The sequence below is a fragment of the Bombyx mori genome, chromosome 11 (genome assembly GCF_030269925.1).
Source record: "Bombyx mori chromosome 11, ASM3026992v2".
Taxonomy (NCBI): Eukaryota; Metazoa; Arthropoda; class Insecta; order Lepidoptera; family Bombycidae; genus Bombyx; species Bombyx mori.
Window position 1 is genome coordinate 12621744 of NC_085117.1, and position 26740 is coordinate 12648483.

General features: G+C 35.8%; 4 protein-coding genes and 1 long non-coding RNA gene across 19 annotated transcripts; 2 read left to right on the forward strand and 3 right to left on the reverse strand.

The window, feature by feature from the left end:
• Positions 1-542: 542 nt before the first annotated feature.
• Positions 543-5307, reverse strand: LOC101737372 (lipase 3). The gene is made up of 5 exons (XM_004931417.5): positions 2282-5307; positions 1994-2198; positions 1543-1913; positions 1312-1470; positions 543-992 (listed from the first exon to the last, which is right to left on the reverse strand). The coding sequence occupies exons 1-5, from the start codon at positions 2435-2437 to the stop codon at positions 600-602; spliced, it is 1284 nt and encodes a 427-aa protein (XP_004931474.1). The 5' UTR covers positions 2438-5307; the 3' UTR covers positions 543-599.
• A 567-nt stretch (positions 5308-5874) lies between these two features.
• LOC778501 (programmed cell death protein 5-like protein) lies at positions 5875-11752 on the reverse strand. 8 transcript variants are annotated; one of them, XM_062670854.1, is made up of 5 exons: positions 8871-9017; positions 7162-8624; positions 6972-7083; positions 6265-6485; positions 5875-6037 (listed from the first exon to the last, which is right to left on the reverse strand). In XM_062670854.1, exons 2-4 carry the CDS (start codon positions 7225-7227, stop codon positions 6271-6273), a joined length of 393 nt encoding a protein of 130 aa, XP_062526838.1. In that variant the 5' UTR covers positions 7228-8624; positions 8871-9017; the 3' UTR covers positions 5875-6037; positions 6265-6270.
• LOC134199707 (uncharacterized) lies at positions 11548-16729 on the forward strand. 2 transcript variants are annotated; one of them, XR_009974317.1, is made up of 4 exons: positions 11548-11726; positions 12306-12753; positions 13237-13505; positions 14678-16729. It is a non-coding gene; the product is annotated as an uncharacterized LOC134199707 (long non-coding RNA). The 2 variants fall into 2 exon arrangements; XR_009974316.1 differs by lacking the exon at positions 11548-11726 and having other exon boundaries at positions 11956-12753.
• Positions 12402-18173, reverse strand: LOC101737033 (tRNA-splicing endonuclease subunit Sen34). 5 transcript variants are annotated; one of them, XM_062671192.1, is made up of 8 exons: positions 18109-18173; positions 17139-17219; positions 16891-16977; positions 16224-16365; positions 15913-16028; positions 15238-15348; positions 14341-14490; positions 12402-12634 (listed from the first exon to the last, which is right to left on the reverse strand). In XM_062671192.1, the coding sequence occupies exons 2-8, from the start codon at positions 17188-17190 to the stop codon at positions 12438-12440; spliced, it is 855 nt and encodes a 284-aa protein (XP_062527176.1). In that variant the 5' UTR covers positions 17191-17219; positions 18109-18173; the 3' UTR covers positions 12402-12437. The 5 variants fall into 5 exon arrangements, with proteins under 5 accessions (XP_062527176.1, XP_021207173.2, XP_037869995.1 ...); XM_062671194.1 differs by lacking the exon at positions 12402-12634 and adding an exon at positions 13632-13896; XM_021351498.3 differs by lacking the exon at positions 18109-18173 and having other exon boundaries at positions 17139-18066.
• A 1444-nt stretch (positions 18174-19617) lies between these two features.
• SDR39U1 (short chain dehydrogenase/reductase family 39U, member 1) lies at positions 19618-26205 on the forward strand. Of its 3 annotated transcripts, XM_062670848.1 has the most exons (6): positions 19618-19791; positions 20003-20207; positions 21070-21304; positions 22929-23162; positions 24611-24834; positions 25852-26205. In XM_062670848.1, exons 1-5 carry the CDS (start codon positions 19767-19769, stop codon positions 24821-24823), a joined length of 912 nt encoding a protein of 303 aa, XP_062526832.1. In that variant the 5' UTR covers positions 19618-19766; the 3' UTR covers positions 24824-24834; positions 25852-26205.
• The last annotated feature ends 535 nt before the right edge of the window (positions 26206-26740 follow it).

The following is a 26740-nucleotide window of genomic DNA, read 5'->3' on the forward strand; positions in this document are numbered from 1 at the left end:
AATCTAGGTTGTTTGTTAGCCGGACCGCAAAATAAGAGCATTAATAAAGTTTTTTTTTATTTTATTTTTATTGCTTAGATTGCTTTAATATATTAAATAAAAAACCACCATTTTATTACAGCGACACGCGTGCCACCTATAGTATGATGGTACTTATAAATATTATCCCAATAATTTTATATTACCTAGCAACTTTGCACAATAAGCAAACAAGCCTATTAAAAAATGTCATTCCTATTCCCGATCCTAATTTTCCCCTAATCAAACTATTTGAAAATTGAATATGGTGTCTGTTCGGAGTACGGATGAATATCTCGAGTGATCCCGCGTACAATAAAATAGGAGTTAGATTGAATTGAAGCTAATAAAAAGTTTGTGGTGTCATACAACTTGCCCCTGTTTGTTATAACTTCCTCTGTTCGCATCCGAGACAGTAAAATATGTATTGGAAACGATTATTTATTGTGTGGCGATTATTATTTTTAGGATCGTGCAGGATTAACAAGGTTAGAATTCGTAGACAAAATAAACAAATTGAAGAATTATGCGGTAAATGGTTTATTAAAAATAACAAAATTATTTCATAAATGTAAAACTATTTAAGCGTCCTCGTTCATTGTTTTCATATAATAGATGACAGTGTCGTATAACAAAGTCCTAACGTCAATGGCCCACAAGAAATCTAAATGGTTGAATGTCGCCAAGGGCACCCGGAACATTCCTACTGGGTTTCCGAGCTCTCTATACAATATCTCAACATCCTCGATTTCGGCGAGAGGATCATTGTCGGAATAGTGAAGGAACACGGGTGCGGTCACTTTCGATAAGTCGTACTTTGGCGGAGTGCTAGTTCCATAGGCTCTTCTGTTTGCTAGTCTACTACCGTGGTCGTAACGACGGAATTCCTTTCCGGCAATTCCTTGACCATAATGAGCCAACTGTCTTGCTGCAGCACCAGCGGGAGTGTGACCGAATTTCACGGGCAGTAAAGTCTGTAATGGAAGAGTAGCGTTCAAAAAACACTCACCTAATTAATACTTTTACAAATAACAAATAAGCTGTTACAAATGCGAAACAAATATGGAAAATTATACAAAGATGTGATACTTAATTTATTTTAGTTTTACTTTCTTAACTTTAATTTTAGCACATTTCTTGCAATGAATTAATGCGAGAAATGATGAGAAACGATAATGATGAAAAAATATTATACAAAAAGATTCTGCTCGATCGAATTAATTATTGATGTGCACATAACAATAAATCATGCATAAAACTAATTTTAAATAATACACTTTAAATTTAACATACCGTGTTGAGCTGTTGTTCGTTCCATCCACCGATCAAGAAAAGAATGTTGCTGCATATAGGTTGAAACACAACTTCATCCTTACAAAAGGTTTGTCCTGCCCAAGTGAAAACCCTACTGTTCGGCAAGAACTCCCCAATTCCTATTAATGATGCTAAAGTCTAAAAGTTAAAATAGTGATTAGCCATGCCGAATCTTTCATTTATCGATAAGACAGAACAAGTTCTACTCACCACTAATTCATGGGCGAATGGTGCTATAGCTAGCAATAAAGGATTTTTGTTGTGACCCATGTACGCTACAGGTGCCAACGCTTGCATTGATATGATTTTCTGGTTATACTCCGGACGTAATGATGTCATCACAAAGAAGGCAGTTGATCCCTGAGAATGCCCAATATAATGCAATTTTTTTTGTCCACTTCTCCTCAGTGAAAAATCTATCATAGCGGGCAAATCTATATTTCCTATCTCGTCCCAAGAAAATTTCCAAAATTGAGTACTAATGAAGCTATCTGGGTTTAAAGAAATGTGTCTTCGGGAATAATAATTGCCTCTAGCGTTACCCATCCAAACATCATATCCCTCTTCAGCTAGAATATAACCTGTAAGAATTTTTATAATGGTATTAAAAGTTCATATAATACGAATCATGTCTTCTAAGCCGCCAATTAGGTTTCTTTACCCAGTCCAAGTTTAGGGCCTGTCATCACCCAGTCAGCTGAGGAACAGAGCAGACCGTGCATCAGGAAAACGACAGGTTTTTTACTATTAGGTCTGTTGTTCGCATATCGTCCATGAGGGATACGATGCATTTCCAGGATATAACCATCTGGGGTGGACACGTGATGAACTTCTACGGGATAGCCATATTTCCTGATTAGGTCGGGCTGAAAGAATTTTTCAAGAGAATATGTTAGTGATAAAGGCATTTGTTTCGTCCAAGATAAAAAGTTTCTTATGAGATACTAACCACATCCAATTCAGCATCTTCGATTACATTATTAGAATAACGGGCGCCTTTGTCGTTACCAAAAAGTGTTCTCACCACTTCAACGTTCGGAGATGATCGAGCATCTCCGAAACTAAAACAGAACATACAAATTAAAAGTATGCCTTGAAATCGCATTCTCGCGAATACAATAATTCGCAACACTGTTCAAGATTCTATAAACTGTACCTCTTTTATAAATGCTGCTGACATGTAGATAACATCAAAACAAGATAATAAAGTATTCAATCACATAATTTGTAATTACCACACGCACTTACTTTCATGAACGTAATCCTCCATAATCTTTGCGGCGAGTTAAAAAGTTAAAGACGATTCTAGAAATATTGGGATTATAATACACCTACGCAAGAAAAACGCATCAAAACCTATACATATTTGCAAAAGGTTTATTTTTGGAAGGGACACGGTACCATACCAGCTAAAGCCCAGTAAAACAAATAATTCATTAAAACTGGTCAAAATTAGCGTGGCTTGATGAAAAGGTCACATTCCTGTGAGCGATGTCATTGAAGAAGAGTTAACAGTCCACTGTAGCAAACTCATCCCCGTTCAATAAGTAAAGGGGGGAAATTCAAATTTTAGGGTGGGGAGGTCGAATGCTATCTCTCCCTGGATGACCGTGGAATAACTGTCGACATTATGTTTCAACAGGACCAGGCGATGATGAAATATGTGTTTACATATACAAAGTTCGCTGTTTATAGATAGGCATGTATATATTTTAGACATATGGAGTCTTATCCGATTTTTTCTCTACCTAAGCTGATAGCCTTGAGAGGCTATTTCAGCGCAATCTTAGCTAGTAGGTGAGCTCACGGGGCTCAAGCCAAAGTGATGGTAACACTGACCCTAACAAGAGCAGTGCTTCGCAGAATCTACCACCGGATCGGAAACGCAACCCACTGAGAAGATCCGGCGAAAAACTCAGTGGGCTGTGTTTATGTGTAATTCACTTGTCGAGCCCTTCGTCGTAAGCGACGGGTTCGACGAGGACGGTGACTGGTGCTTGTGGTACCTAAAAGCACCGATCGGGAGAATCCGTAATGACGTGTTTTGGGCGACATCGACTGTTTACCATTTGGTCTACAGGATCGGGTACGTAGTTTCCAGCGGCCACGAGAAGAGATTTCTCAAGTCGTGCCGCCTTCTGGAAGTGGCGCAATGATGCCGACTGTAGATACTTACTGAGTCAAGTTCCAGGTCATCATGGAATATCCGATGAAATACAATACCCCACAGCATTACTGAGTCCGTGCTACTAAAAAAATTATTATCATGTGATGTCATGTCAAAAATGAAGTCTTTAGTGTCATGCGGAAGGTTCAATCTCGGAGGTTCATACTGGAGACAAGATCCAGGCATCCGATCCGACCGATCAACCTCATGTCAGTTGGTAATTATGAGCAATACGTTCACGTCTATGAGTTCACTGAATATCAGGTGTTCGTCTTCCTGTGAACAGCAACAAAAAATGAAATAAATAAATAAACTGGGGTTAGGACGTCTTGTAAGTCCGCACAGGTAGGTACCACCACCCCACCTATTTCTGCCGTGAAGCAGTAATGCGTTTAGATTAGAAAGGTGGGCCAGCCGTGTTACTGTAAAAACTGAGACCTTACAACTCATGTCTCGAGATGGGTGGCGGCTTTTAGGTACGATTTAGATATCTATGGGTTCCGGATACCACTTAACACCAGGTGGGCTGTGAGCTCGTCCACCCATATAAGCTATAAAAAGAAAAGAAATGAAAATACTGAAGTATGTTTCTGTCTGTTGTTTGTTTGTTCAATGAATGAATGATGAACAACGATAATTAATCATTAAAGTAATTCAATAGGAAAATAAAAAAGGTTCTACTCGTATTCTACTGTAGTAAAATCCTATACTTTACCGGGAAACATTTTGATTCTCTCCCACTCGATCCAGCGTTAAGCCATCTCTCTCGCTACACTGAGCTCAGATACCTATAGTGTATACTCCGTAGTGTATAGTGTTGTTTACTACAGTACACATAACCTGTGTTTTACTTGAAAACAAATTATTTTTTCGTAATATTTTATTTTATCATTATGACATATTTAGTTCCTATCACAATCTGTTCTTTTCTGCATATTACTTTTACAAAATAATCTCAATGTTTCACATCTACCAGGCATCCTGTGACGGCTCACATTTTTTTTACTTACATACATACCCATGGAAGCTTACGGTCCACCTGGTGTTACGTAGTACTGGAACCCATACATATCAACAAAGTACCTATGTAAATGCCGCCACTCAATTTGGGACATGATTTCTAAGTCTTAGTTTTATATTACAAAAGCTGCCCCACCTTTCATACCAAAACGCATTAATGCTTCACGGCAAAAATACGCAGAGCGGTGTTTTTTTTCTTTTTCTTTTTCCTACCTATTCTAGTAACCTCGAGGGGTTATACGAGATTCGCAGAATTAGTAGGTGAGCTCGTGTGGCTCAACCCTGACGACGTTGCTAACACTCACCCTAGCAAGAGCAGTGCTTCACAGAATCTACCACCGGATCGGAAACGCAACCCACTAAGATCCGGCGAGAAACCTAGTGGGTTTTCTGTAGGTTAATTTCAAGGGCGGATCCAGCTTTGGCGCCAGGAGGGGGTCACATAGTCGTGGGCAAGTTAAGAACTTATAATTTAATTTTGATAATTTGATAAATTCTTCAACTAGTCCAAGTTAATTCAAGTCCTGGAACTAGCTCAGGGGAGGTCATGACCCCATGACCCACCCCCTGGATCCGCCGTTGGTTAAATTACTCATCGAGCCCTTCGTTGCAAGCGACGGGTTTGACGAGAACAATGATCGGTGCTTGAGGTACATAAAAGCACCGTTAGTGGATCGAAAGGATCCGAAATGACGTGTTTAGGGCGACGTCGACTCTTTACCATTCGATCCGCAGGATCAGGAATGTAGTTACCAGCGGCTACAAGATAGTTCTCGTATCGCACCGCTTTTCCGAAATGGCGCATGGAATGATTTGAAGGAGTTTCAAACTAATGCGGGCCGCGTGAGCGAACACTATACCTGCATAGGTCATGACCGGGCGTATGCTAGTTTTGTAGTGTCACCTTATTACGAAGGAACAATTTACTTCGATTACAAATCATCGGATAAAGGGCGTTGGTACCTACCCTTGCGGAACACAACACGCCCTACTGCCAGAAATGACGTAAATCATAATTTTTACAGTTTTAGCTTATATTACACAATCTTATTCCTTCATCGTGAAAGTCGTGAACATCTGCTAAGTACGTATTTCGTTAGGAAAATTGGTACTTGCCCGCAGGATTTGAACGCCGGCACAATCGCATCGCTCGACATGAATGCACCAGGTGTCATGTCCTTTAGGCCATGACTACTTCAAGTTATATTTCTGTCTCTTTGAACATAACACACTAAGGCATGGTTTTGGTTATAGATTATACTTGCTAATTGTAGATTTAAATATGTCTTATACTTGTCTCAAATAATTATCACTTATATCTAATTATAGGCATAATGTAAATAAATAAAAAACACTTCAAATATAGTTAATTTTTATTGAGAAGGTATTTAGCATAAAATAAAAAACATAATTTAGTTTTTTAGTATCCACTAGTTGAGTAGGCAGGTTGAAGAAAAGGTTTGAACTGTAAAATATCATTTCATTTGACTGCGTTTACAAATATACTTTTCTATGTGCCTAAAATTAGAGCAGTTTTCAAAATCAGTTCAGTTTCAAATTTCAACGACATAACAAAAATAGCTACTGTATTAAAAAAGTAAGACTTTCCTTCAATATTAATTGACATGAATAATAATTAAGATGGTTAATCTACATTTTAATGTGTTATTTATTGTAACTTTAACCAAAAACATGAAGGATATTTATAATTATATTTAAACAGCTTATATAGAACTTACACTAACAGTCATTTACAAATCTTCATCATCTGAGTCCAATGCAGCTCTTCTTCTGTCAAACTTAACGGTGCTCTGAGATTTGGGCATTTGTTGATTAAAGGATTCCAAAATTTGTATTAAATCAGGTTCAGTTATTTTACATTGAATCTGACCCATTTGGGCCATTCGACAGATCATGTTTTCAATCATGGCAGCTTTCTCTGGTCTACCCAGTTTGATTGTGTTCACTGAAATTAAATGGATATGACCATGTATATGTGTCTTAAAATCAGTTTTTATAATATGTAAAAAGTTCAGTCAATACATTTGTAGGCAAACAAACAGTATGATGCTACTCATCTTAATGTAAAAGACTACTACCAATTGCCAAAGTGGAGCTATGAATATGTAAAGAGTTGGCAAGTACACCTTTGATTTGTAGAGAGAAATCTAACTGTTTCGTATTAAAACCAGAAAGGGAATTTGCGTATTTTGTAATTAGTCTAGAGCAATTTTAAGGCAATTAATTCGTAGGTCGAATCTACCATGGTGACGCAGTTTTCACCACCCTAAATCCAACATTATATTTTTGGTAAGGTTTTAATATTCATATATTTAACTGTTTTTACCTACATACTGCATTTATTTGAAGGATATTTTTGAAATCTGAATCTCAAATTTCTGATTATCTAAAAATCAAACGTTTTAAAACAAAAATAATGAAAAAAAATTACATCTGGCTCGGGCATCTTGGCTTAGCGCTTGACTCAATATAGTGTGTTTAGCTTGTTCCATTGCTTGCATTTTTTCTTGTTGTGCTTTGGCATTGCTCGGGTCACCTGTTCCCTGTAGTACATTATTTTTTCAAAGTGTTTAAGGCTTTTCCAAAAAAATCTAACCTCACTTTCCATGATTCATACTTACCCCTTGCTGCGCCTGTAATTGAGCTAGACGTTGCTGTCTAATTTGATCTAATTCCGGATCATCCATTTTAAAGCAATTTATCGTTTTCTCTGGGTCACAATTCACAACAAATCAATTAATATTTTGCGAAAGTTGTATATAAGTACCTTGTAGGTATATAGCTATTTTTTTTTTTTTAAGTAATTTCATGACCTGGTAACTAAGACCTTTAGGTCAAGTCTTATTTAAATTTTAATGATACGTAACTTTTTTAAATGATAATGATATTATGAAATGAAATGAAGTTGATTATTATGAAACATGGCATGAAGTGAAATGAAAACGAAATGAAATGACATGAAATGAGATGATATGGGATAAAATATAATCTCAGTAAAATGGTGGTCATTTACTAAGATTTTTTCAGTGGACTTTTTGAAGGATCCCGAGAAGCTACGTCCAGTGGCTTTGTTTCGTTTTCCCACATTTGTGCACTTTCACTGATATTAAACAGTTAATAAACCACCATTATTACACATTTAAACCCGAAGAAACACTAAATAGACAAAATAAAACAAATCACACAACTTCACTCCTCGCGTTCCCGCCAAAAAGTCCGTAGGTATATAGCTGTTCATTGTTCACCATAGATTATACACTTAGTTGTTCACTATTCACTATGTTTGTTTGATTTGTCTTTGGACAGGCAAGGGGAATTAGACAAAACAGCCACATTAAGTGATTATAAACTACAATAATTATGACATGCTTAAACCTGAGAAAGCACTAAATTAACAAATTGAAACAATTAACACAACTCAACAACTCGCATTCTCCGGAAATCATCAGATTTAGAGCCCAGATCTTAAGCGCCACTCATAACTGCGACCCACTCAGATCATTCATGACTTTCCTGAGAGCTAAAGCTAAGCTAAATCCAACATAAACTGGATTACCTACTCTCCTTGGAAGTAGTTGGAAGTGTTTTCTTAACCTTCATTAGGCTAAGAATGTGCTTTCTTAAGACTGAATATCTTTTGCTGCTTAAGGTGCAGCGTCACACGTAGGCGGTACACAGTCACATCTACTTTTTATTATTATTGCCCTTGTAGGCAGACGAGGATACAGCCTGATAGTGAGTGGTAAACGTCGTCTATGGTCGTCAGCAATGCCAAGGGCAAAGCCAACCTGCTGCCTGACGTTAAGTACTCTCCACAAGCCTCGTTTGAAGAAGGACATGTCATAGCGCTCGGGAAGCACCATCGAGGGAAGCTCGTTCCAAAACCTAAAAGAACATGGCAATATGGCAAAAAAGATTAGTGGAAGCGCATTATGAATGGACGCAGTGGTTTTAGGTAGTATGGATAAACTCTACTCCGGTGGCCGGCAGTGCAATGGTAAAAACGCGATGATGGGATTATCTCAAACAATTCCTTAGAGCATTTACACTTACTTAACACGGTTAGGGGAAGGTAGAGCAATATCTGGAAACGAAGAAAGTGGATTAGTTTTGATATAATATCTACTTTGCATAGATTAATCTATTTAATTTAGAGGTTTCTCATTAACGATTGCCATTACTTAAAATTTTCAAGAAGTTGTAAAAAGAGATACTTTGCTTTCATTTTTTATAAATTAAAATTTCTTCATCCACTATACCAACATATTGATAGACTAGCTGTACCCGTCCGCTTTGCTAGGCATTTAAAATTAACATTATTATTTCTCACCCCCACAAAGATTCTCATTATTAACGCCCCTGCAACTGGTGTAGGGAGCCCAACACTCGTATAAATATTAGTCTGTCCATTAAGTACACATATTTTCTACATGGATCATCGATATATTACCACTAGATAACGCATCACATACAAAAACCAAACACAAATATGGCATCGACTAACTGATCTGACTACACCATCAAGTGGAGAAAAACGATGTATAATATAATAATTGTAACCTAAGCTATGCCTTTTCCCCAAGCAATAAAGTGCAGTTTAGATTATTTTAACATTCACTTACGACCTTACGCCATGAATGACAGAAAAATATAGTTATTTACAATAACTTTTATTAAAAATTTAACCTTATCACCCTAAAAATAAAGCAAAAATTTACACGCATAGCATTTTACTTACGCCCTTTTAAACTTACGATATTAAGACTTTACTGCTCCGAACAGAGTATTACGGAGTCGCACTTTATACTTTTTTTGTAAGAATATTATGAGTAATTTTATTTATTATTATATTTTTTCAATTTAATTCCTTATGGTTAACAACAAATATTGTATAACTATAGATAATTATACTTGAGTTAGCTATATTGTACCTTGCATCTCGGTGGGGAAAATGGATAAGAGCTTTTTAAATCACAACAATATAATCCCCATCAAATTGTTTTATTTAAATTCAAATTCAAAATCATTTATTTCAACTTAGATGTCAGTATGACACACTTGTTGAATGTCAAAATACAAATAACAATGTTAACTCTACCACCGGTTCCAAAAAAAAGCCACAGTCCTGAGAAGAACCGGCGAAACAAACTCAGCGGGCTTTTTTTTTTTGTTTTTTCTCAAATATTTTCTTTTTTTTAAATAAATAGAAATATTCACAATAAAAGAAAAAACAAGTCAAAAAAATACAATTAAAAATAATAATAATAATAATGAAAAATGAAAAGGCCAGGAGCGAGCGCCTCATTCCCACGTAGTGCCATCTAGTAAATAATCCTTAACTTTATAATATGCCTTGTTGCACAAACGTTCCTTAACAGTTTTCTTAAATCTATGAACAGGTAGTAGTTGAACGTTTAGTGGGATCTTGTTGAAAAGCTGTACACCCAGCCCCCTAAAAGAGTTGCTTATTTTCTTAATTCGAGCCGCCGGCAACGCAAGCCTATGTTTGTTCCTAGTGTTCACATTGTGCAAATCGCAGACTCTGGGGAATTCTTCAATGTTTTTACGCACGTACAATAAATTTTCAAAAATGTATTGGGACGCTAAAGTTAGAATTTTGATTTCCTTAAACTTGTCCCTCAAGGATTCCCTCGGGTGCATATTATAAATAGCACGAATAGCCCTCTTCTGCAGGATGAAAATCGTTTCGACATCGGCAGCATTGCCCCATAGCAAAATGCCATAGGACATAACACTATGAAAATAACTAAAATAAACCAGGCGTGCCGTATCTTCATTAATATACATTCGTATTTTTTTTACCGCAAACGCTGCAGAACTAAGCCTACTCGCTAACTTGCATATGTGAGGACCCCACTGCAGCTTGGAATCAACTGTTATACCAAGAAAAACTGTCGAATCCACAAGCTCCAGTGTCTCTCCACTTACAGTAATATTAGTGTCAACTTGTCTAACATTAGGTGTGGTAAATTTTATACATTTTGTTTTTTTGTTATTTAATAACAGATTATTAACACTAAACCAATGTACATAATTTATTAAATACATGTCAGATTCGGTAAAATGGTCTGCACACTGGAGCAATTAGGTTTGAAATAATTGTCGCTTCTTTTTTCTTTTATTACTCTGTTATTAAATCTGTAAAAATGTAAAAACAAATTCCAGTTTACAGATTTCACTTCGCCGTCCGTTGTACAGACGTCTGTTGCATTCGTATCTGATCTAGCGATACACGGGGTGTTCGAATCCTAGGCGGGTACCAATTTTTCTAATGAAATACGTACTTAACAAATGTTCACAATTGACTTCCACGGTGAACGAATAACATCGTGTAACAAAAATCAAACCCGCAAAATAATTTGCGTAATTACTGGTTGTAGGACCTCTTGTGAGTCCGCACGAGTAGGTACCACCACCCCACCTATTTCTGCCGTGAAGTAGTAATGCGTTGCGGTTTGAAGGGTGGGGCAGCCGTTGTAACTATACTTGAGACCTTAGAAGTTATATCTCAAGGTGGGTGGCGCAAATGCGCAAATGGCAGCGTAAATACGCTGTAGATGTCTATGGGCTCCAGTATAACCACTTAGCTCCAGGTGGGCTGTGAGCTCGTCCACCCATCTAAGCAATAAAAAATAATAAAAAAATAAAAAATTATGCGACTCCACTACACTTGTTCTGAAATAGCCCTATTTCATCCTTGTCTTGCATGTAACCGTTATTATGTGTGCGAAAGAAATAACTGCGAAGCAAAATAATAGGATTAAATTTCTTGAAGTACTAATTTGGTAAGAATAACTGATTTATTTCAAATATTTATCACTATCTGTTAATAAAAATTATAAAACTTACCAAAAATACTAAATTTCATGTTGTTTTCTCTTTATAAGCGTGTTTTTTACATCTTTTTACAGCGCATTTTATGATCGTTCCACTCGACGGTCGGCGTGACACTGACGGCAAAACAGTGCTTAATATGAATTTAAGCACTGTTTTGTTTGGTTACTTTTGACGCCTTTACGCGGGATCTAGTGGTAATATATCGATGACATGGATACCAAGTTTCAAGTCAATCGGATGCATGGTTCAGTAGTTATGGAACATCCATAAAAACCACTGTAGATTTATATATTATTATAGATTAACGACTGAAACTTATCGTATTTAGGTACGTTTAACAATATTTATCACATTATTTTAGTGAAAACAAATAGTTCTAGAAGCTGCATATCGCTCACTATCGCATTTAAATGTTTATCTCATGATAAAAATTATGTTTACATTCTAGTACAACAATATTTCTAAAAAACAATTGCGTTCCTTCTTTGTCATATCTAAATTAGATACAAAGTTTGCCAAATGGTAATAGAAACTTTTATCACTGTCGTTATCGTGTTCATGTTATATCAAATAATAGTATCGTACTAGTGATGGCAGGATATTCAAAAACAATTCAGTTCTTTCTTCGATCTAATGAAATTAAGTTCAACGCAAGCTCGTTTTTGATTCCTTTCATTTTTATGAGGAGCGCTGCTAATTTTTGGAACGAAGTTCCTTGTGGGGAGATGCGGAGGGGTACCCCCTAACCGGGAAAAAACGTCCGTAAGATTTTTAATAGTAATGCACAGTGTACGACTTAACTTTTTTAATAACGTACAAATTAGTAATGCACGCAGTGTACAAATTAACTTTGTAATAACGTACAACAAATAACTATTTTTTTATCATTCATTGACCACGATTTCAGAGCGTTCGTTTGCGCAATACACCAACTCTTATGCAAACAACCGTGAATTAAGTGTACCACAATAATACAATAATATAAAAAAAAAACAGAAAAAAATTCCTTTATTAAACTTTATTATTATTTAATGATTCTTCAAGAATCCATGCTGTCATGCCATTGCAGAGTTTGATATGCAATTCGCGCACACTGAGTTCTATATGCAAAAACTGCATACTTATTGACGGCCACTGATAATCTGCCGAACGCCACTAAGCTTTTAGGGTGGAAAACATTTTCTTGATTACAAACGCATCGAACCATATGCGAGGCATGAAACTGCACAGGATCGCCTGAAATTTTTATACGCAAATATTTTAATTACATACCAAGACACAGGAAATCACTAGATACTTTTATGGAATGATATGAGTAAAGGCTGATAGCACAATGCAAACGTACAAGTATTAAGGTAAGTGTTAAGCTTCTAGCACAGACGGGGTAAAAGCCGGATATTATACCGAGTAAATTTCATACTACATACAAGTAATCGATCTGCCTAGCGTTCGCGAAGCAGATCTATATTCCGGTTTTAATGGTTAAGATATCTGTGTGCTTAGTGCGAATTTTTTAACGTTCTCGATAGCGTAAAAGTTAGTTCATATTTGTATGAAATGGGATCGTTTGCGTACGTTTGCCGCTAGGGCCGCTGTTCCAACTGCATACAAAAATGGCTTAACTTTTACGTTACTGTTAGTCTAATGCAATATTTCGAACACGTATCGAGAAGCCGACAGCATTCATGTTGTGATTTTGGAAATGACTTTAATTATTGCTTTGGATTCGCTACTGTAGTCCAAACAAATCGCAGCGAGAACACCGTCCCATATCTTGACACATGAAGCAGAAATTTCGACTATATGACATAACCGCATCTTTTTTTTTATGATTGAAGGATTACTGGTGGCCCGGAGGCCTTTCCACTTTCACCAGGACAGGTGGGCGAGCAAAGGCTCAGCCAGGAGGGGTGGGATTTGCTAACAGCTGCCCGAGCGCCTCCGAAGGAGACCTAACAACTCAAGAGCAGCTGCTTCGCGAATGAACCTACTACCGGATCGGAATCGTGACCCGCTGAGAAGATCCGGCGAGAAACTCAGCAAGCTGATTCATGGGTTGGGTTGCACGTCGAACTCTTTGTCGAGTTCGACGAGTACGGTTACCGGGGTGCGTATCCGCTATCTTATCTATCCTAACCTTCAAACCGCAGGTGTGTGGTTGTTACGGCGAGAAAACAAACGCGGTACAGTATTTTCTTTGGTTTTCTCCAGTCATAGACATAATTAAAACTACTTTCACGGTTTAATCCTGATTTTTTTATTGTTACGCGCTAGGGCACGGGTGAAATATAAACTCTCACCGGAATACAAATTAAACTAACTTAATAATTATTACGACAATTGATGATTGAAGGATTGCTGGTGGCCTGGAGGCTTTCCAATTTCTCCAGGACAGGTGGGCGAGCACGGGTTCAGCCAGCGGTGGGATTTTCTAATAGCTATCCAAGCGAACTCCTTTGTATCATCTTTGTAACGCTTTTATAGTCAACGCGACATGTCTACAATTTCCCAGAACATTTCATATTTTGAATACTTAGTTTTAGTGGTGGCTGATGATTAAGGTGTTTTATTCGTCATTTGAATATTGTACTACCTACCGTCTATTTGGCTATAAAAAATATTTACAAAAGTTTACGTTTTATTACGCACACAGAACGAACCAATACTATCTTGAGGTCTGGCAGATTCTTCAACTTGTGTTTTTATCTTCACAATAAGAGGATCTAACACATGAGATACTTAACGACTAAAAAAATCGAGATTAAACGTAAAAGCAATTTTATTTATTGAAACGCAGCACTTGCTTAATAGCGGTTTCGTGAACAACGCTGCAAACATATTTTTAGATATCTTCTATAATCTTCTATAAATTTTTAATTGTATTTAAAACTACTAAATTATTCTACAGTAATAGTAGCAAGTCGTCTGAATCAGATATGTACCTGGGTATATAAGATAATCACATCCAAATTTTGATCCACTGGTAACATAATATCCTTTCTCCCATAAGTCTTTGAATATAGAATACTTAACGGCACCATCTCCTTCCAAAATATTTGGTCTTAATACATCCAAACCTACTGGACTGGTTTCTGAAAATGAACATTAATTCAGAATTTATGAATAAATAAATACATGTATATAAGCATACGTACCTATGCTGTGTCATATTGGCTCAAATTGTGACTTGTGTGCATATGAATTTATTGAAATTTTTTGTGAGAAATATAAACTAGATTTTAACATGAGGGTTCTCTATTTTGTTTTTTCTTCTTGCAGACCAGACTTCCACTGCTGGACAAAGGCCTACCTCAAGCTTTGCCACAATGACCGGTTCTATATAACCTTTTCTTTTAACGCTGGGGAATCCATTTACGGATACCCAGTCGAGGGGGTAACGGACCGGGTTATGTCAGACTCCGACGCCTCCTGTGAGGAAGAAGGGGAGAAGAGAAGGACCAATGTCCTCCAACTCCCCCAATTTCTCACAGGAGACTACGCCTTGAAAAAGGCGCGCGAGACACTTGCTCCGCAGAACCGACTACCGACTAAGCCCCATCGAGCTCCACCGCACTGACTACACGAAACTTACGGTACCGTAGTGCGCGCCGAATGTCCTATATAGCCTGCATCCAGCTGATTCCTGCGAACCTCAGTAGCTGTAGGTAATTGGTCCACCTGTTGCGAGGCATACCCACGCTACGCCTTCCGGTACACAGTCGCCACTCGAGAACTTATCGGCTTCATCAGCCATCTCTATTTTGTTATTTGATAGGAATTAATCTTGATAATATATAATATTATTATCTATAGACAGTTAGGTAATTATTCTATATTACCTATATTTCTATACATTTCTTGTGGAAGTTGTACTAAAGTGTGGTCTGGATCTAAATCTTGTATTCTTTTTATTTCTTCTTCTAACATTGCATCTTTATCAATATTTGCATCTGTGAATGAAAACAAACATGTATTTTGTAATAATTCATTGATTTGTTTTAAACTACACATTTTAAAACTGTTTTTTTTCTTTTTATTGCTTATATGGGTGGGCGAGCTCACAGCCCACCTGATGTTAAGTGGTTACTGGAGCCCATAGACATCTACAACATAAATGCGCTACCTACCTTGAGATATAAGTTCTAAGCTCTCAATATAGTTACAACAGCTGCCCCACCCTTCAAACCGAAACGCATTACTGCATCACAGCAGAATCAGGCAGGGTGGTGGTACCTACCCGTGCGGACTCAAATGAGGTCCTACCACCAGTAATTACGTAAATTATAATTTTGCAGGTTTGATTTATATTACATGATGTTATTCCTTCACCATGGAAGTCAATTGTGAACATTTGATAAGTACATATTTCAATACAATAATTGGTACCCGCCTGGGATCCGAACACCGGTGCATTGCTCAACACAAATGCACGTCTTATCCTTTAGGCCACTGCAAGTGTTTTATTTATATAATGACAATATCTGAAGCAACATTATACAAAAGCATTTATTTACCAGACATCCCTTTATTTATGAGGTTTTTCTTTTTCCCAGCCACAATGATATCAATCTTTTGTGATAATTGTTCTATTTTGCGTTTCTTTAATGCTGATGCTTGTTGTTCAAGTACTCTATGACAAAAATATTTATTTTTAGGTTTTGAGATGCCTTTGTGTTAGAATTCACTTCCTATTTATTTATCACCAATTGAAATTATTCCAGCAATTCTTTTGATTAATTTAAATTGTAACTATTATAATGCAATCCATTTTTTTTTATTTTACCACATAATAAAATTCAATATTCGTAACATTAAACTTTGTTACTTTTTTAAAAATTCTTCCATTAATTCTTTATCCTTTTCTGTTGGTTCATATTTACAAAATTCAGCTGGCATTTCATGAAGTTCACATATCCTCTTTTCAACCAATAATGCTGTTTCTTCAGAAGATAATGCAATCGGAAGCCCTGCAAAGATCTGAGAATATAAATTGAATACAAGCTAAGATTTTATCTTGTGAAACCTAAAACCATAGATAAAGAAACTATTTGCGACCTGGTCCACTTCTATGGAAAATAATATAAAATTCCAACTTTAGCATAAATCCTTCTTTAGTTAATTCATTGATTATGAACTCTCAATGTACAGCTAAAGAAACTATGTACTTGTTCAATTGATTGTTAATTTTCGTATTATATGTTTTGTTATAATTGCCAATTTTTTTTTTGTTACTATTCATTTTCCAAGCTGGAGTTGTTAAATTGAAAAATTAATGAGATTAATATTAAAAAATTTATCTAGCTAGTAAGTAAAATATATTTTAGACTTTCATGTGATTTTTTCATTAGATGGGAGTTTCTCTATCTGTAAACACTTAAGAAGTAGCACCATTATAAGTTAAACTGTTTATATTTTATAATTTCCATAATACCTATGTACCTTTTTCTAAATATGAAGTTTTTTTTTAAATATATATGTTATAGAGCACTTACCCAAGAAATCATTTTGCCTTGGAAATGAAGGTACTGAGCCAACGAAAGCAGAGCATATTCGATGCTGAGTACGTAAAATATACCAATCTAAATAAAATATTTATCATTTTCAGTAAAGGTAATTAAATTAAATAGCAGATTATAGTGGCATTTCAATTTCATTAATATCATGCATTAATTTCAAATTATTTTGTTAGGTATTTTATAAATTTTGATTAAACTAGTTGGCCAATTTTTTTGTAACTTACGTTCCGAGTTCCACAAATAACCAATTCCTTTTTCAACGTATATCGGTATCATAATTGTTGATTAACTTATTTGATGACTATCTTTTGATTATTTTTTTTTTAAGAGATTTTATGACCTGGTAACTAAGACCTTTAAGTCATGTCTTATTTTACTTTAAATTCTTAATTTTATGAAAAATGATAATATGGAGTGAAATGAAATGAAGATGATTAATTTGAGACATTAATCAACTGGGATGAAATTTAATGATATGAAATGATATGGGATGAAATATAATCGCAGTAAAATGGTGGTCATTTACTGAGATTTTTTCAGTGGACTTTTTGGAGGAACCCGAGAAGTTACGTCCAGCAGCTTTGTTTCATTTTCCCACATTTGTGCACTTTCACAGATATTAAACGGTTAATAAACCACCATTATTACACATTTAAACCTGAAGAAACACTAAATAGACAAAATAAAACAAATCACACAACTTCACTCCTCGCGTTCCCGCCAAAAAGTCACTATCTTTTGATTTTTTTTTAAGAGATTTTATGACCTGGTAACTAAGACCTTTAAGTCATGTCTTATTTTACTTTATATTCTTAATTTTATGAAAAATGATAATATGGAGTGAAATGAAATGAAGATGATTAATTTGAGACATTAATCAACTGGGATGAAATTTAATGAAATGAAATGATATGGAATGAAATATAATTGCAGTAAAATGGTGGTCATTTACTGAGATTTTTTCAGTGGACTTTTTGGAGGAACCTGAGAAGTTACGTCCAGCAGCTTTGTTTCATTTTCCCACATTTGTGCACTTTCACAGATATTAAACAGTTAATAAACCACCATTATTACACATTTAAACCTGAAGAAACACTAAATAGACAAAATAAAACAAATCACACAACTTCACTCCTCGCGTTCCCGCCAAAAAGTCCACTATCTTTTGACTTGCGTGAAAGCCATAGATTATACATTTAATATTGGTGAAAGCCTTTGAAAAAACGAATTTATCTAGGTAGATACTACTAGATAGGCAGGTACCATAAAATGGGGTGATGTGATTAGGGATCGAGAGGTGAATGGGGAAAAAACTAGGAAAATCTTTCGACGCGCAATACTAAGTTAGTATTTTAACTGTTGCAAAATCTTCCATTTTTTGTAGTGTAATAGTAGAATATTCAAAGTTCACACAACAACTCTGAATATGCATGATAATAGCTGCTAACCATGGAGTTCATAAGTAAAATAGTAACTCTATTCTGCTAACTTATAAAAAATCGCATTTCACATTAACTTCTTGTGGTTGTTATAATTTTAGTGCTAGAAACTTTGCTCTCTTTTATTTATTTGATAATAATAGAAGACGACTGTGATTTATAAACGTTATTTAGTGTTTGAACCATCATATATATTAAAGGTAAGTCTCAGTTGTTATTGGTTTTAATGTATTTGTTAAAATAAAAATACATGTAAAAATCTGTTGGTTTTGGAGATATTGGGGACGTCTCAGGTACAAATAACAACGAAAAAGGAGTCAATTGAAATGAGAATAAGTGAATTGAAAACCACCTAAGTATAAATAGGTACAGGATTGTAGAGTTGTCTATGTAGTTATATCAATATGTTTTTTTGTTGGTAACAATCTGGTTTATTCATGATGTTTTTGTCTAGAACTTTTATTCAAAATTATCAATGCAGTGTTATTTTATTGTTTGGCAAATATTTATGTTATCAGTTACGTGTTGTTTTTTTATTTTTAGATGTGCCTCGCGTGTACGTATCAAAGAGTGCAAATCCATATTTACTTTTATTTATTTATTTATTTCATTTACTTCAGATTTTGCATCCATATTACATTCATTAACATTTCATTTAAAACTAATTAATTAATTTAAAATAATTTTAATATTTTAATAGTTGTACATATTAACTCCATGGTTTTTTGTCAATGATCATAGATAATAATACACTGCTAATGATTAAAGATGTAGATGTAGGTATTTACCTACGAAGTGTATTAGATATGACTAGAACAGACAAAGCTGTATAGGCTTAGATCCTTTTGCCTTTTCTAATAATTTTTGGCGGGAACACGAGGAGTGAAGTTGAGTGATTTGTTTTATTTTGTCAATTTAGTGTTTCGTCGGGTTTAAATGGGTAATAACGGTGGTTTATTAACTGTTTATTATTTCTGAAAGTGAAGAAATGTGAGAAAAAGAAGCAAAGCGGCTGGAGGTAACTTCTCGGGATCCTCCAAAAAGGCTACTAAGAATATCTCAGTAAACCCCCATTTTACTGAGATTATATTATTTCATCCCATCCCATATCATCTTATCTCATGTCATTTAATTTCATCCCAGTTGATTAATGTCTCAAATTAATCATCTTCATTTCATTTCATTTCATTCCTTATTATCATTTTTCATAAAAAAAAGATTTATAAATTAAAATAAGACATGACCTAAAGGTCTTAGTTACCAGATCAGAAAATCCCTTAAAAAACCTATTGTATATTGTGATATTGTGTAATATTTATAAGTCAAGCGAATTGTGTTTAAAATAGCATTTTCAATGGGACGTTAAAGCAATAAAAATTAAGACATAAGTGGAATTTTATCAATTAGAAAATTATGACTGCAAAAAGTGTAATAATCGGTAATTTACTAACTTATTATATTTAATTAAATCTTAAGGCAATAAAAACACCCGTTTTTTTTGTAAGAGCAAGTGTCTTATCATTGACAAGATATTATTTGTGTTTTACCTTTATTATCAACTTACTGAAACAATGTACGTACAACAGAAGACACATAGTTCACAAAACTTACTACAAGCTGGTGTAACAATATTAAACTTTATATTTAAGGTGGCGGCACCGGTTTTATTGGAAAACATTTAGGCGAACTGCTTTCATCAAAAGGATATGATATAATGAACGTAGCTCGTATGCCAGCCTCGAAAAATATATCCTGGTCAACAATAGAGGCCTCCGGCTTACCAAAAGATACTTCGGCTGTTGTCAATTGTGCTGGACAACAATTCATGGACTTTACCAAGTCCTGGACACCAGGGTAAAATCTATTTCTTTAAAAATGTAATATTAACTTGTAGTAGAATATATTGATTGTCTGCAAGGGTAGGTTCTACTATCCAATTTACTTTTGCTGTGAATTTGTCATGCATTCCACTTTATAGGGTGAGACAGCCATTATACTATACAATTTACACATAAACCTTAAGTATCTGGTCACTGGCAGTATTGAAATGATATCCGGGACCAAGTAATTACTAATACCAGGTGGGTCCACGAGCTTGTTCACCTCCCTATGCAATAAAAAAGGGAAAACCTTGATTTGCACAAAACTACCTGTTTACTGTGTAGTCTTTGAATATAATTAAATATCTTATACTGGGTGTTAAGAGCTGTTTCCAAAAATAAAGACAGAAGTACTAAGGACACCTTTGGTGATGGGATGCAAAAAAAAACATATTTTTAAAACGTTTTATTAGCTTTATTTATGCTCCATCATGTTAGTACAGCTAAATAAAATGATAGTTTCATAAAAATTACATTACTTAACAAAAACCAGCAATGATACACAAAATAAAAAAAACAGCTGATGCTAGGATCAATGAACTCCCGGGCATGGCGTTTCTGATTCTGCTGATATTGCATTCTTCAAAATGTATAACATTGTAGGTACAACATTTTCATTTTTGGAAGCGTTCTCCTAACACCCAGTTTAAAATGTTTAGAAATTTTTTAAAGACGGGATGAATAAAAATAGTGTAAAGCTCACCTGGTTGATATTAAGTAGTACCAATAACTACCAAACTAAAGTAACCATAGATATAAAAAAGTACTGCTCCTGTATTTTTTTAGTTTTCTAGGTGTGCACATTTTCTCTGCAACTTCATTTATTTGTGTTCCAGATTCAAACAAAATGTACAGAATTCACGTATCTACACAACTAAAGCCTTGGCTACCGCTATAAACAAAGCTCAAGATAAACCAAAAGTATTTGTACTAGTTACAGGAGTTGGTGCATATGAACCTTCAAATGTAAATAAATATGATGAGAGCAGTCCTACAACTGGGACAGATTTCTTCTCACGGTTAGTCGTTGAATGGGAAAAAGCTGCTCAAGTAGATCCACCAGTGAGACTTGTAAGTTTCTAGATCAATACAATTAATTTAATTATAGATATACCGATTAGTGATATATTTTAAGTTTGAGTGACAGGGTGTTAAGGTTTCAGGCATTCTGGTGGTGAAGTCCATAAGCCAAATGTTGAGTTTTAACATCCAATTTCATTGTTTAGCCACCAGAATTTGTCAAGGGTCAAGGAATGATAAAGCAGATCCTAATTTTGTTTTTCCTACCTAGCTGATAGTCTTGAGAGGATATGAAAGTGTAACCTGACAAGTAGATGAGCTCATGTGGCTTAAATCTGACGACGTTGCTAACACACCCTAGCAAGAGCAGCACTTCGCAGAATCTACCAATCTACCACCGGATCGGAAACGCGACCCACTGAGAAGATCCGGCGAGAAACTCAGTGGGCTGTGTCTGAGGGTTAATTTACTCGTCGAGCCCTTCGTCGCAAGCGACTGGTTCGACTAGAACGCTAACTGGTGCTTGAGGTACCTAAAAGCACCGTTAGTGGATCGGGAGGATCCTAAATGACGTGCTTGGGGCGACGTCGACTGCTTTCCATTCTGTTTGACTGCTTTCTGCAGGATCGGGAATGTAGTTTCCGGCGGCCACGATGAGAGGGTTCTCGTATCGTGCCGCTTTATCGAAGTGGCGCATCGACGCCGACTGAAGATACTTACTGATGGACTCTGAGTTCAGGTCGTCATGGAGGTCGGCGTTCGTGACGAACCACGAGGCTCCGACGGCTATCTTGCAAAAACGGGATTGAATGATCTGGAGTGGTTTTAGGTTAGTCCGGCCGCATGAGCGAACACTACACCTGCATAGATCATGACGGGACGTATGCAAGTTTTGCAGAGTGTCACCTTATTTCTAAGGGACAATTTGCTTCGCCTGCATATCATCTAATAGACTCAAAGACCAAGGCAAAATCGAAGCACTCGAGATTTGGTAATGGCGGCGAGTGCTGAGCGTTCCATGGACTGCTTTTAGAACCAACGTCTCCATCATGGCGGAACTAAAAATCAAGCAGATTATATTCGACTCGATCGTGCAAATACGAATCCTCAAATATTTCATTTCGGACACTCCCGAAACTAATACACCATGAGACGACTCGTCCAGGTACAGGTGGAGGACAGGCGGTCACGCAGTCAATCACTTATGCACGTATTGGATAGACCCAATCAAAGCTGTAACGCAAATGTCCTTTGTCGAACTTCTAGAGACCCTGAAGATCGCAACAAATGGAGACATATCAACCACCATAACTCTGTCAAGAGTGAATGACTAAGAAGGGGACTTACTTGAAGCTATATTGCTACAAGCTATATATTTGATTTATACTTGAAACATAGCTACTGGTGGTAGGACCTCTTGTGAGTCCGCACAGATAGGTACCACCACCCTGTCTATTTCTACCGTGAAGCAGTAATGCGTTTCGGTTAGAAGGGTAGGGCAGCCATTGTAACTATATTGAGACCTTAGAACTTATATCTCAAGGTGGGTGGCGCGTTTACGTTGTAGATGTCTATGGGCTCCAGTAACCACTTAACACTAGGTGGGCTGTGAGCTCGTCCACCCATCTAAGCAATAAAAAAAAACTTAAAATGTACAATTGTCCCATTTTTACAGGTGATTATTCGTTCTGGAGCTGTTCTAGGTAGATGGGGTGGTATGATAAAGAACATGTTTTTACCCTTTTTTTTGGGTTTCGGAGGACCCATAGGTGATGGAAAACAATACTTGCCCTGGATCCACATAGACGACCTCACGAGATTAATTAATTTTGCCATAGAAAACGAGAATGTCAAAGGGGTATTGAATGGTGTATCTCCAAATGTTATCACTAATGAAGAATTTACCAAGGTTACTAATTACTTTTTTTTAAGTATTCAAAATGAATCTGTGATTGAAATTTGATTGCTAAATATCGATAAGTCAGAATTTGTCCATAATTGCATCTGATGATTGATTACTTAGCTGTATTTTATTTTTTTATTTTTGATGATAATGCACTGTCGATTGCACCTATAATTGAGGTGACATCTGCCATGAACTTTTGTCAATTGTTCAATGTTTTGTATTGATGATCACTTTGTTGGTGCAACTTAATAAATAAATAAATAAATAAATTACTTAACGTCAAGTAAGCCATAAACTTGTTTGTCTGCACTGTATAAATCTGCCATTCATTTGGAACGGTAACTGTAAATGCAATTGAAATATAAGTTTAACATATAACATAAATTTCATATTCTTGTAGAGAAAATTGTGCTTCACTGTTAAAGTATACTTCAAACTGCCATAGAGTAGAACTAAACCTAAATTTTTTCAAAATGTTTAAGAAATATAAAAAAAAACAATTATCCGGGGTCAAACGCAACTTAATGACATTGAAATTCCTTCGTCCTATCTATTTTACTTAATAAACACTTCTATTGTAATTTTATAAGAATGTATGGTAAGCAGTCCAGAAAACACTAATCTATAGTAGGTACTTAGGTACCAGGTATGGGGATACCTGGTATATTTACTGGTGGTAGGACCTCTTGTGAGTCCGCGCGGGTGGGTACCAACACCCTGCCTATTTCTGCCGTGAAGCAGTAATGCGTTTCTGTTTGAAGGGTGGGGCAGCCGTTGTAACTATACTTGAGACCTTAGAACTTGTATCTCAAGGTGGGTAGCGCATTTACGTTGTGGATGTCTATGGGCTCCAGTAACTACTTCACACCAGGTGGGCTGTGAGCTCGTCCACCCATCTAAGCAATAAAAAAATAAAAAAAAAACCTGGTACCTAAGTAAAAAAGAACATGGTTGAAAATTTCAAATTTTGCTAATGTTATTTGTCATTCATATAATGTAGCCTAATTAAAAAGCACCTGACCCGAGATGATAACGTTTCATCAGCGTAGAGTATTTATTGACTAGAAATCTCTTTACCTTCACTAAGTAAGAGTTCGTGAAATACACAAAATCTATGGTTTAATTAAAAAATCTATTAACAGAATTCCAATATTATCTGTATGGTTAAATTTTTTATGTCTACATTAATTTTTTGTATTTTAAAAACCCTACATATCCATTATTTTAGAATAGAATATAAAAATTGACTTTATACACGAACTAAGCGCTTTGTATTAAAATTGGTATCAAGATACAAAAACACCATGTTGAGCGACCATATTTTTGCAACGACAAAAAAGAAGAGTATTTTGTTGAATAACCTACAATTAAATTTGACAAATTTTAAAATAAAATAATCAGATTGAAATCAAGTCAAGTAGACATTTAATATTTTATATATTAAATTTCAGTCATTCGCGAAGGCATTAGGACGACCAGCGTTCATACCAGTACCAGAAGCAATCTTGAACTTCGCACTGCATCCAGAAAGGGCTATGATTATGACCAAAGGGCAGCATGTCATACCAAAGAGGGTTCTTGAATATGGGTTCAAATATCGTTATGAAAACATTAATGATGCCTGCAAAGAGTTCGCGCATCTTTTCCCTAAGAAAAACGTATAATGAATCAGATAATATGTGATTAGGAGTGGGTAATATCGGTTTTGCCGCGTATCGAATCGTATCTATATATCGAGGATCAATATCGGATATTGAATCTATATATTGATGGATGCTAGTAGATTTTCTCGATTCATGATATTTGAGATTTATACGATACGATACGCTGATATAATATCGTAGTAGATATAGATTTAAGTCAACGTTATACGGTTGGTTTTCTGATATCAATTTATAATATGATCTTAAAGTAATAAAAAGAACATGAAAATAAAAATATCAAAAAAAACTTTCCTTCATGCTTTTACCAGGCTTAGGACTGGCTACATTATTTTCAGTTTTTAGTATTTTGTGTCTTAATTTAAAATTACAAAATATACCAAAAGAGTGTAGATTTCAAAAGTTTAATACAAACACAAGAAATAAACTCAATTATTTGGATTCAACTAAAAATAGAAAAATGTGTACTTTAAAAATCAAACACAAAAAACTTTTAAGTATTTATAAACACTTGTCCAAAAATTCTAGTTCAAGGTCAAAGCGCGTGAAATTAAATTCAACGATGCAAATAGGCTATACTGCATTCAAGTTAGGGTCGAAAGTTGAAACTTCTTTCCTTAATTGTATCCTGCTGATACGCTAAGAATAATCTACAGACATATGGACTTAAATATAAGGTTTACAATTGTATGGATAATGCCTGTTTCTGTTTCATTCATCACATGATATCCCTATCGTGCGCTCACTCACTCTGGCCGATTCGATACGAACCAAACGAATATTGCTGATATTAACGAATCGGTACGATATGCCGATGCGCATTACATCGAGCAATATCGTGTATCGGCTGATATCGAAATATAGATTTCGATTCACGAATCGGTACGATATGGCGATGCGCATCACATCGAGCAATATCGTGTATCGGCTGATATCGATATATAGATTTCGTGCGGGGCGATATCGGATTCAACGATATTGCTGCGATATATAGATATTGAATCTATATACGATTTATATCACCCACTCCTATATGTGATATAGTCTATGCGGCCTAACTATGCCATTGAATACTGGGCACTCCGAACTATGCGCGCACCTAAACGCGAATGAAATATATATTTAATTAGTAAAAATATATTTATTTTGTAACTTGTGGGCATTTTGTCTAGGAATTTAATACTAGAGTTATCTGTTTTCGCGTCTAGCTGTGTGAGCTCAAGCCGAGCTCGCGCTCACCGACCATAGATTAGGTAGCCCTATTGTTATCACGTAAGTAAGTAATTGAATTAATATAAAAATAGGTGCAGCAATTAGAACATTTGTTGAATTTGTAAACGCTTTAATGAGTTGTGATTTTTTGAAATAAAGTTTACATTAGCGAATTGGTGTTTTTATTTTGCATCTCATGTTTTGGGTCGTAAACGACTCTCTAAGCGTGTACACAATGATAAATAATAATAATAAAAACACACTCATATATGACTCGTGCAAAATTGGAACTCCAATATCTCGCTCACTGCCTCAATTGAGGTCGAATTGTTAGACGAGTGATGAGGGAGCCCCACTTCGAGTTCGAATCTCACAGCCACCCCATCGACCAAAACGTTGACCACAATTTTTTCCCGTGCAGAAAATAGGTAGTGATGGTGAACATAATATTTACTATCGCATAATCTGTTGATCTAATTAAACAAGACTGATACTTAAGTTGTTTTTTTTATTGCTTTGTAGGCAGTCTAGCATACTGCCCATCAGATGGAGAGTGGTTACCCACGCCCATGGACTTCAGCAATGCCAGTGGCAGAGCGAAGCTGCTGTCTACCATTAAGTATTCTACACAAGCCTCGTTTGAAGAAGGACATATCATAGCGCTCGGGAAACACCGTAGACTCAATAAACACTCATTCCAAAACCGGA

What these genes read in the sequence shown, in the direction of transcription:
- LOC101737372 (XM_004931417.5), bottom strand. Translation starts at nt 2,437, where the DNA reads ATGCGATTTCAAGGCATACTTTTAATTTGTATGTTCTGTTTTAGTTTC. An exon ending in AAGATGCTGAATTGGATGTG is followed by an intron (nt 2,199 to 2,281) that starts GTTAGTATCTCA and finishes AAATTCTTTCAG; the next exon opens with CCCGACCTAATCAGGAAATA. An exon ending in ACGAACAACAGCTCAACACG is followed by an intron (nt 993 to 1,311) that starts GTATGTTAAATT and finishes CTTCCATTACAG; the next exon opens with ACTTTACTGCCCGTGAAATT.
- LOC778501 (XM_062670855.1), bottom strand. Translation starts at nt 7,227, where the DNA reads ATGGATGATCCGGAATTAGATCAAATTAGACAGCAACGTCTAGCTCAA. An exon ending in AATTACAGGCGCAGCAAGGG is followed by an intron (nt 7,084 to 7,161) that starts GTAAGTATGAAT and finishes AATGTACTACAG; the next exon opens with GGAACAGGTGACCCGAGCAA. An exon ending in CCAAGATGCCCGAGCCAGAT is followed by an intron (nt 6,486 to 6,971) that starts GTAATTTTTTTT and finishes ATTTAATTTCAG; the next exon opens with TGAACACAATCAAACTGGGT.
- LOC101737033 (XM_062671192.1), bottom strand. Translation starts at nt 17,190, where the DNA reads ATGATACCGATATACGTTGAAAAAGGAATTGGTTATTTGTGGAACTCG. An exon ending in CATAAATAAAGGGATGTCTG is followed by an intron (nt 15,349 to 15,912) that starts GTAAATAAATGC and finishes TTTCATTCACAG; the next exon opens with ATGCAAATATTGATAAAGAT. An exon ending in TGATTATCTTATATACCCAG is followed by an intron (nt 12,635 to 14,340) that starts GTACATATCTGA and finishes TAAAAATTTCAG; the next exon opens with GCGATCCTGTGCAGTTTCAT.
- SDR39U1 (XM_062670848.1), top strand. Translation starts at nt 19,767, where the DNA reads ATGACTGCAAAAAGTGTAATAATCG. An exon ending in ACCAAGTCCTGGACACCAGG is followed by an intron (nt 20,208 to 21,069) that starts GTAAAATCTATT and finishes TTTGTGTTCCAG; the next exon opens with ATTCAAACAAAATGTACAGA. An exon ending in CTAATGAAGAATTTACCAAG is followed by an intron (nt 23,163 to 24,610) that starts GTTACTAATTAC and finishes ATTAAATTTCAG; the next exon opens with TCATTCGCGAAGGCATTAGG.